Below are 13540 nucleotides of genomic sequence, written 5' to 3' on the forward strand. Positions count from 1 at the left end.
TTTGATTAAATATCAAGTTGTAATGAAATACTGGAATTAAATACAGTGTATTAGCTTCACAAACATGTATTCATATAAACAGGAACAGGGTATTGGCTTCATAAACATGTATTCATATAACGAGGAACAAGGTCACAGCAGCGTTCATTGCTTTCCTCACTGCATGTTAACTCAAGTCCTTGAATTAGTGGGTAAAAACTCCCACTTTTTTCCAGTCTTAGTTCATCTCAGTACAACCATTCTTTCTCACAATTGGGACTTTGTTCTCAAATCTTTTGATCACAGACAGGATGTAACAACTGGAGATCTTCGGTAACAAGTAACTTCCTGAAATAAGTAAAACTGCTTGTTTTATTGACACAAATGTCCCACAACATGGGTTCACATCTGGGCTACAGCCACCCTTCATCAGCTGGTAGCAGCAACAAAAAGATTGACTCTCCTATCACACATGTTTCTGAAAGTACCGAGGAGACTGAAAGTTGATATACTAACATTTCTTTTTCCCCCCATATGAAGTGTTTCAGGTGCACCGCAAGTGTTGATGTAGGAACTACGAACGTAGCAGCAATTTTTAATTCAGTCAGCTGGTCGGAGCCAACCCAGTGACAGCCAGAGCCGGCGAGGTTCAGCCGACCACGAGGTTCAGCAGATTAGGAAGCTCAGAGGGAAACGTACAGGGACACCACACCCCCTCCCCTTGCCTTGAAAAAGCCTTTGGGAGGGAAGCGACTAGTCACTGCCCACCACCTGCAGGGAGGAGCAACCAGCTTGTGTAGCAGGTGAGTCCCACCCACACTGTGCTGCAGCAGCGGCTGTGGTAGCTTGTGCAGCAGGGTGCAGAGAGCACTTGTCGCTTGTCAATCCCAAACAGATTGTGGCAATGCAGATGGAGGTTCTGTCCCAAACGGTGTTTGTTCAGGTTTCTGGCTGCAGGGAGTGCCAGAGCCTGCTGCTGCCGGGGGAGGGAGGCCAGCACTCCACCTGTGTGAGGTGTGAGCAGGTGCAAGATCTGCTCGATGTGGTTGTGAAACTCAAGGAGGAGGTTGAGACACTGAGGACCATCAGGGAGTGCCAAAAGGAGATCAACTGGTGGAGTAACACTCTGACATGCCACTTGGAAAGACCCCAGGAAGGTACTCCCCAAAAGAGATGGACCTCCTGCCCTCTCGGACAGAGGTGGAAGTCCTGAGACAGCCCACACAAAAATCCACATACCAAAAAGACCACGTAACAAATTTCTCAGCACTACTATGCACTCACAGTAATTATAAAGCTAAGGTGCATAAAGTGCCAGCAAAGTAAAGTGCCCTGTTGTCCAGCTCAAATACTGGTAAAACTTCCATTTCATCAGCAGAAACATTCACTGCATCAGGACTGAAGCAGCAGGCTCAAAGCACATCACATAATGCCCTAAGCATCGAAATAACACTGAGAACACTGAAAACACAAAGTATTAAACAGAACAAAGGGAATGTTTTTGTTAAAACACAGAATAAGAATGGAGCAAAATAATCCATCTACCTTAGCAAGAACCATCTGACAGTTCTGTCAAGCTCAAGAATCAACATTTGTCAATCTGTTAGTCAGAAAAAAATAGATATGGTTTTTATTGCAAGTGCAAAATAAAACTTTTCATCAATAAACCAACAGGTAAGTGCAATGTGCTTGACATCCATTTAATAGACTTAGAACTTATATTCAAACTGCAATAAACACATTTGCATTCAAACTGCAATAAACATGTTTTCACATCTGAACCATGGGATGGGAAACCAGAGAGGATTTCCAGAGCCTTTCCCTAGTAGATCATATAATTTTTGGTTAAAACATCATGGTACTCCTGTATTGCTCTGCTAAGTGGTTCCTGGTCAACATGGACATTTTTTGAAGATCTATCAGTGGATCCCACGGGAGAAGCTCCGGTAGATCCAGTGTCATGTTCAGCAGTGGCTGGGGAGAAGAGAGACAAGATTGCTGGTGTTATTTTTCCAGTAGACACAGCCAAATAAATCCCTGTAAAAACATTAGAGGTAACTGAAGAAACTACAGTCCAGAAAGAGGTTTGAAAACTTGCAAGGGAACATAACAATGAAAGGGCCAGGCACAAAGGAAGAAATACTTTTTGTTGTTTTTTTCCCCTCATGTGCTTATCAGTCAGCAGTATTTCTAAAGCTAGTGAAAGCAATTCCAGAGGTTCCACGCTGAACATCTTCAGGGAATCCACCTGATTACACCAGTGCTGAATTTAGCCCCCTGCAGGCCTCTTCAGCCTCAAGGGTCTGTTTTCCTTAAATGTTCAAACCAGTAATTTACTGGAACGCTACTCCTAAAAACCAGCTTCTGCATTCACTGTGACAAACTGGACTGAATCTGGCTGTGAAAACGCTTGTCCAGCGCAGCCAGGTCAGGACAAGTCTCCCAGCCTGGCACCTTCTCTGAGGGGCATTTCTGTAACTCACCCTGGCAAAACCCTCTTTCCTCCATGAAAACACATAATCCATGAAAGCAAAGACACCTTTGCCATCTTTCTCCAGCCACGTTTTTTAGACAAGGTGCCCAAACCAGGCACACTCTCTGACTCCTATCAGACGCACAATTACGTTCAAAACGCACACGGACACGATGCAATGACTTTGTGTCCATTCAGACACATGGAAATAGCTCTGGGGCCACAGCTGAACACTCTCTGTGTGATTCAGAGCATACAGAAAGAAGGAAATGTTCTCAGGGCCTACTTGCTTTCAAATAGCACCAGTCACTGCAAAGTGGTGACTCTGGGGGACCACTTATCATGAAAGAGGTGAAATTCCTCTTTGGACACCTGGCCTCATATTACAGAGCATGTATTTTATGGTATGCATTACAAGTATTTAAGCTCGTGTGTGCCTAAACACTACGGAATTAACTTTTCCTAAAGAAAGGGCATATTTTGTCACTGATTATATTCTTCAAAAAAGACTGCAAGACATAAGCTACAAATAGAAGCAATGAATAGCAGACAGCAAACATTAAGAACTAACAGCAGGGAACGTGTATGGTGTGGTTTAGAGCTGAATGCAGTTGAGGTACAGGGAAGAAGTAGTGATGGCTGAAGTTATTAAAATCTTATCCCAGGGCTGTTTTTATGTTTGATGTTTGTGCTTGAGGATTAACGCTCGTGAAAGGTGATTTTAGCTTAAGCTGAGTGGATCTGTGTGGGGCAAATGAGTTAGTTGTCTTTGTGCCTTTTTTTTTTTTTTCAGGCAACCGCATAACTTCCTGCACAATATTCTGGTGAGCAGGAAGGTCTCACATTCAAGTCTAAACTGGAAAGCTAGCAGAAAAAAAAGTAAGAAAATCTGTGCTTAGAACAGGAACTTCACAGCTTCCAAGCCATTCTTTTCAAGAGTTAGGAACAGTCATCTTTTTCCTTAAAAACATGCCTGGCATAATGACACATTACCTTGTTCAATTTCTTTAGTGATTCTTTCATCCAGTTCCTGCCGTACCTAGAATTATACAGAAAATACATAGTTAGTATTTTAACAGCTACATTTTTGTAGCACTAAAGCTCTAGAACATTCTTAAAACCCAAACATAACATGAAAAAGCCTTAAAAGATCGTAACAAATAGAGATGTCTTGGTTTGGGGTCTGATTTTTTAATGAAGAGAAACTCTTGGTCAGGCAGGTTGTAACGTTCCCATTACTGAGCAACATTAACTAGCACAAAACAATCTGTAGCTCACCTGCTGGATTATAACTGGGCATTTAAAAAACATACAGGAAGAAAGCACAGTGGAATTATTACAATGAAGGTCTGGCTAAAGTCTGTCATCAAACACATGAGCAGAGTGTCAGCTAAATGCTGAGATACGCACAGAGATCATCCAAAGGACAAATTAGTCAAGGCTGCCTTCTGGAACTTCCTAAGAGAAGAGGCACAACAGCAGCTGCTGCAGGATTGACATGTCCTATTGTATAGAAAAAAGCATGCCCCAATATTCTTTTCTCCATCTTAAGATGGAAAATGGCAGGAGCTCCTACAGATCATGCCAAGACTTTTCTCTATTGTTATTGCAAATATCATGACATACGTATATAGAAAACATAAACCCACATGTTTTTCTTGACACCTTTGTACCAAGAAATGATAGCAACAGCTACAGCTTCCGCCCAGCAAGTGCTGTGTATTTTATTATGTTACCAAAATCAAGTTGGACCACTAGAAAGGAGCACTTACTCATTTCTCCCCTAGAAGGGGGTTATTGGTACCAATTAACTTATTCTCACTTAGGATTCTGACTTCAAAGTCTTCATAAGAAGAAATAGGATCTTTCAAAGAGTCATAGTCCAAGCACTATATGCTGCTGTTTACATTTGATGAAATTTGTGACTCCTACACGCCTTTAAACTCCAAATTCCTAATTACGTCTAAAAGATGCAACTGTGCCCACTTGCCAGAACACTTCTTCCTCTTGTTTGCAATCAGCATCATTTACCAAAACTTTTTCCAACACCGACAAAGAATTAAAAGCGATATTTTGAATAAGAGCAGTGTGAAGTATTTTCCCCTCCTTGCCCTTGAAGCTATTTCAAAGCTTTTGCACAAACCCAATTTACATAAACATCCTCCTCTTACGAATGGCATCTCCGCTGCTTCTAAGAGCCTTTCTCACCTTGAGTAAGCTACTGGGAGAAACACCAAATTTGTTACTTCCCAACTTAAAGCCTTATTTTGCAATCCAGTCCTGTTTTGTTAGATGCACGTGTCAGAAATCCTGGACTTTCAGTTCCTCAGAGATATGGTATAGTTTCAAACACTGCTCACATCATACTGCACCCAGTTGAGGGAACTTAAGCAGCAGTCCTAAGTGAAATACCTACTTAAATGCATGTCCTCAGCTCCTCTGATGACAACAACCAACCTAAAATTTGCTGTAGGTAGCAAACGAGATCAGAGAGAACTAAGTCCTATACCTGATATCAGTAATTGGAGACTGGGGAAATGTCATATGTAGTTGTTCTTCAACTTCTGGGAAAGTCTGCTCAAGGCCGAGGGTATTTTTTTCGTTCTGTTTTTTAAAACTTTCCAAGTGACACCTCCAAACGCAGTACCAAAACCTAAACACGGTCCCCAGCACAGCAATCCATCACAAAATGGAAGATGCTGTTGAAGTCGGAACACCGCATGAGAACAGTATCACCATTCTCAATCTCATGCATGCTTTCCTTCGAATCAGCTCAAATTTCTTCCACAAGTAGATTTGGGAACTATTTTTCACAAAATGTTGAAGCAGCCCATACAAAGATTTGAAGTATATATCTGCATATATTAGCAACTGGATAAAACCAATGAGCTATGAAAGAGCCTTTTAAAACATTCAATTTCTGTAACATACTTAAGGGAAACTAGGAAGCTAGTAAAAGTATCTATCTTGAGACTGACAAAACTTTGAGATGCCCAGAGAGCTACAGTTTCTTCTGGAAAATTACAACGGAAAGGACTATCTGAAGAGTGGCGCTGTAATTCAGTTAAGCAGCACCAAGTACTCCCGCTTCTTTCCTTTCACCGTCTTTTTTTTCCTGTTTCTTCTTTTTCAAAAAAGGCACAACTGGCAACAACAACTAGGGCAGCTTTGTTCCTAGTAGTGGGATGGTTTTCTCCTTTGCCTTTTTCTTCTTTTAGCCTCTTGCACCCATCTCTGTGCTTTTTTTTCCTCACTTGTCCCTTGCTCCCTGCCCGTCTTGTTCCGGCCTTCTCCTTATTTCACTTTTGCAGTGGGTCCCTGAATTTTTTCTCCTTTCTACTGCTTGCACACCAAATAGCCCCCGCAGATGGTGCAGTCCTAACTACAGTTTGGACTAATGAGTTTTTTGACCTCAGAACCACATTCTCAGTGATACAGAAAAGTTGATCTCTAGCTGCCACTGCTATGCATAACCTACACTGCTTTGTGCCTTTTTTCTCAAGCCAGGTGCAGTACGTAGACACACTGTCTAAATGGGTTCTTTCCAATGTAGGTGGGAGCACTGAACTGAGATGGACTCAGAAGTGAACGAATACTTCTCACAATCATTCAACAACTGAATATGTGGGGGACACACCACAGACTGAAAAGAGAAGCTCGTCCATGCTTCAGTCCTCTGCTAGGTAGGAAACTGATTACAACTACTGACATCTGGTTTCCAAATCTCATTACATAATGTTCACCATTCTGTGAGGGATCTGCTGTCACAGTGACTGCTGATGGCAGGGCAGACTTTGACCAGAGGTATTGCAGGGGTTGCGGCATTGCTGCAAAATTAGAAAGTTGTGAAGACTTCCTGAGGAGTCGTTAATTTTAGCGTTTTATGTAATAACACATAGCAGGAACTGAAAACCAAATTACTCCTATGCATAGTATACATCCTGCATTGAAGGATAAAGTGGTCCTGCTCATATCACCCTATTTTGAAGCATCCCTTTGGTGTTAATGTACTAAACAAGTTCCACTGAAGAAATTGGTAGAACGAAGATGAGTGAAGAAGGAAAATGTTTTGGGAAGAAAGACGTCTGATGGGATTTTGCACTTATCCTCAAGTTAGCCATTTTAAGTAGGTCATACACACTATACATGAACATTTAATGAAGGGATTAGTTGGGAACTTCCTATGCCATGGTATTCTTTATCACAGTTTCTCTTGTAAAATAATGTAGTAACACAGTTCATTATTTAGATTTCTGTAGTTTTCAATCTTTGAGCAGTCTTGGGTATTTGCACAACCCTGATGACCAGAAGTCTTCACTTCTACCATGTATAGTTCTGTACTGTTTTGGGGATTAGCAGTTGTTTTGGCTTATTAGGCCATATGGTTTGGAACTACAAATGGATTCTAGCTTTAGGCTAAAAGGCAGAATAACCTTGCTTACAGATACTCTTGAGCAGCAGTTGAAAACAGTATTTCAAAATGCTTACCTTAGTCACATAGGCTTCAACCCTGTTTCTTGATGATAATGTGCTCCCAGCTAGGGTTAGGAAACTTCCTCCTAGACTCAGATTTCCATTAAGTGCCAAGTTGTTGCCAAGATGTCCCAGTTCAGTTGGATACAGAAATGGACTTGGAGCCACACCTCCACTGACGATGCTGCTTGTGGTGAGAGATTTGTTTCTATGGCATTCCTGGAGGAGATGCGTGCTGGCTTCTGCAAGTTTCTCATTAGCTCTGAAACATTCAGAAGCATACAAAGAATGATCTGTGAGAGTAACTCTTGCACAAAGTTAACCTCCAGGTCTTTGACTATTATTTGACTTCTGAAAGTAGAAGGGATTAAGACTGTCCAAAACAAGAATATAATTTGATCCGAGGTTTTTTGGAGAGCCTATTTCTAAGAAGTCACATCACCGACAAGGACCAGCAAGTTACCAACACTTTGGACTTGTCAGCATTAGGGCTTCAAAGCAACCTGTGAATGCCGTGTGTTTACATCGCTTCTTCTGAAAGGCATGTCATGTGCGTAAGAACTCTGGGCTACTCTCCTTTTCCCAAGGAAAGCTCAAACCTCAGACATGGTGCTAAAATGGAACCCAGAAAAGATTTCTTTTGCTTTTGCTTCACAAAATCAAATTCTGCTGCCTGAAGAGCCTATCATTCAAGCATCAAGTTTATCTTTTCTGCCATTCACAGAATAAGAGGAGGAGATTATTAGAAATTAGCAAAAAGGCTGCCTGTTAAACCACAAACAACTTAAAAATCCCCTAGTAATGCCATGATCAGTGGTGTTATTGCTGGAACACTAAAGAGAAATTAAGACAGTTCTAATAATGGGGATGAGTCTTAAGGTACTTTCCTCACAAATATGCCATCTTATGTGTACATATACACTGCTAACCAGATATAGAAAAAGGATTTTAGGAGGAAAATGTATGAGAAAAAAGTATCTTATTAGCACTCCAAAAAAGCGTGGACTTACCTTTCCAGTTTATTTGCCAGGCATCTTCTAATTTTCACCTCCTCCAGATACAGCTCTTTGTACCTTTTCACTTCTGCCTGCGTGGATTCTTTTTGAAAAATATTGTCCTGTTGGATATTTTTTATCCTGTCCAATTCAAATTCAAGATCTCTAATTCTGTGTTTCAGCTGTTTTCTCAGGGAAGCATGGTGACTGGCTCTGATTTGTTCTAATCTGTCCTGGGAGGCTGCCTGCACCTGAAGGAGATAATGCACTTTGAACCACCGCAAAGAAAACAGAAGACTTCCCACCAGTCAGTTTCTCGTATGCAATTTTGAGGGCCCAGCTTTACTCAGTGAGGCAACTGTGCCTCCTCACTACCATCAGCAATCAAGGCAGAACTCTGGAACTACCATGTTACATAGCTTTTTTCATTCTAAAAGAAACCCCTTCCTAGAACCATTACTCATCAAAGCTACTAATCGAAAGAACACTGTCTCTGTAGGACAGGGCATACAGAAGAGGATTCCTCCAAGAAATTAGGAGGATCCCTCACCTCTACCCCCTGTACAACTTCAGTGACTTCTTTTCTGAGTGCTTTCCCCTGTACAATGACAACGCAGGACCTGTATGTCTGGCCATGACAACTCTAAGTGTCAATAGTGAGTTCAAGGATGAACAGTAAGAACAAGGCCAGACAGTGATACTGCCCAAGAAGTGCAAAACAGAAAGCCACCCTGGGCAAGCTTTGGATTCAGCGCCCTGCAGGCACATTACTCACACGTGAAAGCACCATTGCCCAACCATATTTCCCGTCTTTGCTGAAGGGCACTGGGAGAAGAAGTACAGCACTAACACACAGAATCAGGAACCAAAAATAACATACTAAAAAATCATCACCACAACAGAAGTATATAATTGAGACTACAGGCACACACAAGAAATTCACTTACCTGCAAAAATAGATTGACTTGTTGTAGTTTTTGTCTTATTTCTTGTTCGGCTCGTTCTTCCACTTCTTTTTTATATTGTTCTATATGGTTGTGATCCACCATGCTCGTCTCCAAACGATGTTTCAGGTTAGCCACCTCTTCTATCAGCTGGCATTTGCTTGTCTCCAGTTTTTGATGGTTTTCATGCATAGTGGACAACTCTTCTCGCAAATCCTGATTTTCAGCTTCTAGCTCCTCGCATTTTTTAGACTGTGCCTTCAACTGCTGGGAAAGTTCAGCAACCTGTAGACAGCAAAAAAGAAAACAAACAAACAAACAAAAAAACAAACCAAAAACAACAACAAAAAAACCCAAACAGAGCGATACATTTGAGTGGAATAGAACTTGCTGATTTAGTTCAAGTATAAAGAATGCAAGTTGACTAGAAGCTTTTAGTGGTATTCTGTAAGAAAAAGAAATGTCTATGGATACACAGAAGGTCATGAAAACCTTAGCACAAAGGCTTAGATAAAAAGATGCTCAGGGTGTACAACTTTCTCAAGTGTCCAAACAGAGTAGGTGAAATGCTGGGTCTCATGACAGAAGCTGACATGGTCTCATGGGCAACCTCTGACAAAACTGCCAAGAAAAGATTGGCCTCCTAAGTTCAGTCTCCTCTCAGTTTTCAACCACAGATCTCCCTGCTGCCCCCAACATTCATTCTGTCCATCATCTGCCATGGTTTAACTCCAGTAGCCAGCTAAGAACCACACAGCCACTTGCTCACTCCCCACTCGTGGCATGGGAGAAATAATTCATCAGGCATATCATGCTGAGGAACACAAGTATCTTGCACACCACAACACAGATACAAAACACAGCAGCAGGGGAATGAAGAAATTCACAGCCTTTTCCCTTGAGGCTGCCTTGCCCTAAAACTAGAAGGGTATTTGTCAGCTGCACTGTGCCAACGCAGCCAACCTGATATCACAGAGTGGCTGCAGTTGGAAGGGACCTCTGGAGATCATCCAGTCCAACCCACCTGCTAAAGCAGGTACACCTAGAGTAGATCACACAGGAATGTGTCTTGCTTTCATCAACTACCTGCACACCAAATATTCAAAGACTAAACCAGTCATTCATCAAAGCCAGTCAGGTACCTGCTGATGGTGGTGGTCCTCTGCAGCTGCCTGTGTTGTCCGTAAGCTAGTTATTAACTCTTCCAGGCGGTTATCAATCTACGGAAGCATTGTAAGAAACAAGATGACACACTATGACTTTCCAGGCTGAAGTTTACACCTCATTACCAAAACTAAATATTACATATACCTCTTCACACCTTTATTCCTATAGCATTTACAACCAGCACCAATGATCAACACAGCCTTAGTTTGGTGCCGCTGTAAAATTGTTAGCAATCATCACCTCTGCCTTTTGCTTTATGGAAGGAGAACATCATGTGGGATATGAAGAATCTTCAACAAAAACAAGTATTAAGTTTTTCCCACCCACAGTACATCTGAAAATCATGCCCTGTGAACCAAAGGGGAAGGACCAGCACTGTGACTCCCTTCCCTCTTTTGACAGTATCAGTACAAAGGTCAACTTTCACACCTAGTTATTTTCAAAGTCTCTTCAGCACTAACAGCTAGAGTCATAGCAAGAAGCCGAGCTCACTGGTTACAATACAAAAATCATTTGCTTCATAAAGGTCACTGATGAAAGCACCTTATCTGAGCTAAAATTAACCACTGCATAGAGGAAATTGGGAAATTCCAAGGCTCACACTGAATTCTGCAAATGATACCACAGGCATTCCTCTTCACTGCTTCATGGAAACACATACCAAGTGGCCAAAGGAAAAGCAATCCAGCACAGCAAATGTTCTGGAGTATAATTTTTTGTCCCAGTCTGATGATGCCAGTCAGGCCCCTGGCACAAAGTGCTTGGCAGCAATATCCCCTGTGGGATTTCCATGAGTTAACTTGATGAATACCTTTAATAATACACATTGCCACAAGTGCCTGAAGCAGCCTCTGATGTCACAACAGGTCTAATGCAGACAAGAGTGATACCAGCATATTTGTGTCAAATCCTTACCTCTCAGAGGTAAGAATCCTGTATTCGGAAGAACACAGGAACTGAATTCCCCTAGGTTCTCCAGGAAAACCTCATCTTAAAAGTTCCCCACAGAAATAGTTAACTAGGCTCGGGAGCTAACAAAATGGAAGTTTGTGACCAGCTTACTGATGCAGAGGTTTGCTGGTCTTGCTGAAGGGCTTCGATCTTATTGCCCTGCTGCTGGAGTGTGGCTTCCAACTTGGCATTTTCCATTTCGAGGCTTAAAAAGAAATAAAGGTCTTGTTATGGAAATCCAGAGCACCACTTGTGAAAGAACAGTGTGAAGTAACATGATCGAAACCAAAAGCATCCTTGAAAATTGTCTATGAACTTGCTGTGATGCAACAAGGCTGTCCTGTTGTTTTCAAAAAGTCCCAGAAAGCGACAGACGTCTGGCTTCACTGAGTTATTCTCTTACCGTTGCACATGTTCTTCCAATTTTTTTATGGCGGTATTAGCCTCAGAAGATGCCAAGAGGAAGCCCTGAACTTCTTTTTCTTTATTTTCCAAAGCAATCTTCAAGCCATGAACACGGTGGTCTGACTGAAGATGCTCTTCTTCCAACTCCCACAACTGCAAAATCACAGCAAGAATCCACACTAGTCAGGTGAACTTGTACGGAGAGGAGTCAGCTACTGCCGAAGAATACAAGTACTGCATGTGTGTGTGCATACCCTCTCCTCCAAGAACCATCATCATTTCAAGTACATTCAAACCTTGGCTTCTACTGGCAAATGACCACAAACTGTGTTATTGCAGCATCTTCAAACTGGCCTCTCCCATCCCTGCACTGATTTCATACAGCACGTTTCTAAGCACTGACACTGCCCCTCCAAGCCTTTCGGTGACTTGTAACACTCTTCGTATTGTATCTGCTTGTTTGCTCCTCCATTAAAAATATGAATTGAAAAGTTCATCCTTCTCCTAAAGGGCCTTCAGAACAAAGATTAACATGATTTCTGATTAGATGAGGCCTCTATACTTCAGTGGTCGTAAGAACACCGCCAAAGGTGGCCCCTGCCTCAGAAAGTAGCTTACAGTGCATTTGCAAGAAGGCTGCTTAAGGATGGCAAATTACAGCAGGGCCAAAGAAGGGAGAGAATAAGAGATAAAAAAATAAAGAAAAGTAAACAAACCCCTCAAAAACAACAAATAAAATAAACAAAACAAAAGCAAACAACCAACAACAACAAAAAAACCCCAAAACCAAACCCAAACAAATTATATGCAGAATAAGCTACAGAAGCATTCAGAATTGACAGCATCTGGTGCCAGGGGAGGTAAAAAAAAAGAGCAGACACAGCATAAAAAACCCCAAATGCAGCAGTCCGATATTTCTAGTGTTCGTCAGAAACCAGACAACCTGCTTGGCCAAACCAAACACAATAACCTATGGATACATCAGTTTATTTTGCAAAGCAACTTAGGAAACAGAAACCTTTTTCCAAGCAAGGACAGAGCACTCTCATGTCAAAGATTTGGACATTAACTTCATAAAACAGTGCAATTCATTCACACATTAAATCTATTCTGTTGAAGTTTTTTCTAGGGTTTTGAGAACAACAATCACTCCTACTTTCAACAGCCACCCTTAGATTTAGTCATATAGTTACAGATATGATGTACCTTGGTTTTAACCTTTTCCAATTCCTTTTGCAGGCGCAGCTTGTCTTCTTCAAGGTCACTGCGGTAACGTGCAGTAACTTCAAGTGAAGCCTCTGACATGGACTGCTTTTTAAAAGCATCAGCAAGTTCCTGCTGCAGCTGTCTGATCATGCCCTAGTGAAACAGGTAAATGAGCATGAAGAAGGTTACAAGAACCTGAAATATGCCTTCACTTATTTGATTATACAATTAGACCTGCCTTCAGATTGAACTCAAAGGTATGAACTCTTGCCTGCCACCAGCAGGCATCTGCACAGATGATGACCTCTCTTGATCCTACTCAGCTGAGCACCTCCAAACTATCAGCAGCTGTTCATGAGGACTTGTGTTTCCTAATACATACAAAAGGCTCAAGTATTAATCTTCTTGGAACAATACACCAGCACATGCTGCAATAATGTATTTTTTTTTTTCTAACAAAAGGCAACGAAATCTGTTGCAATACAAGAGCGATAGTTCGACTGCAGATATTACTCTGATGACCAAAGGCAGGACTTTGTATTAGATTGTCCTTGGTTCTGTTTGTCCATTACACAAATATAGTGCTAGAGTTAGGCTAGGTTACAGTTGGACTCGATGATCCTGAGGGTCTCTTCCAACTGAAATGATTCTTTGATTCTATAATTAAATGAATACATCTATCTGAAAGCTCTTTTGAGATACACTTTAAGTATATGTTCAAGCACATCCTCTTGCAGACTTCTTACTGAGTTTATTTAAAAATAACAACTGCCTTTATACTGGCAGATTAGATTTACAAAAGTCTGGATGCATTCTCCCATTACCTACAGCTCCCCTACCTCCCTACCTACCTGCTATCTCCCTGCCTTAATTCTTTTCCACCACTTTTCTCAACAAAAAACATCTGCATGCAGAAATGGGAGCAACCCGTGGGTCCTGCATGTTTA

At 41.6% G+C, this 13540-nt stretch overlaps 1 protein-coding gene across 14 annotated transcripts in view; it reads right to left on the reverse strand.

Moving 5' to 3' along the window:
* Window positions 1–13540, reverse strand: part of ANKRD26 (ankyrin repeat domain containing 26) — a 61481-nt gene continuing 47941 nt past the window's right edge. For 13 of the 14 annotated variants that reach the window (XM_065048808.1, XM_065048817.1, XM_065048806.1 and 10 more), the window contains 9 exons: window positions 12594–12746; window positions 11386–11540; window positions 11094–11187; window positions 10007–10084; window positions 8868–9149; window positions 7936–8171; window positions 6941–7187; window positions 3446–3491; window positions 1–1953 (listed from right to left, as the gene is read on the reverse strand). In XM_065048808.1, coding sequence (XP_064904880.1) covers window positions 1802–1953; window positions 3446–3491; window positions 6941–7187; window positions 7936–8171; window positions 8868–9149; window positions 10007–10084; window positions 11094–11187; window positions 11386–11540; window positions 12594–12746 — 1443 coding nt within the window. In that variant the 3' untranslated portion in view covers window positions 1–1801. The remainder of the gene's footprint in view (window positions 1954–3445; window positions 3492–6940; window positions 7188–7935; window positions 8172–8867; window positions 9150–10006; window positions 10085–11093; window positions 11188–11385; window positions 11541–12593; window positions 12747–13540) is intronic. The other variant, XM_065048807.1, reaches the window with a different exon arrangement.

Source organism: Columba livia, chromosome 1, assembly GCF_036013475.1.
Source record: "Columba livia isolate bColLiv1 breed racing homer chromosome 1, bColLiv1.pat.W.v2, whole genome shotgun sequence".
Lineage (NCBI taxonomy): Eukaryota > Metazoa > Chordata > Aves > Columbiformes > Columbidae > Columba > Columba livia.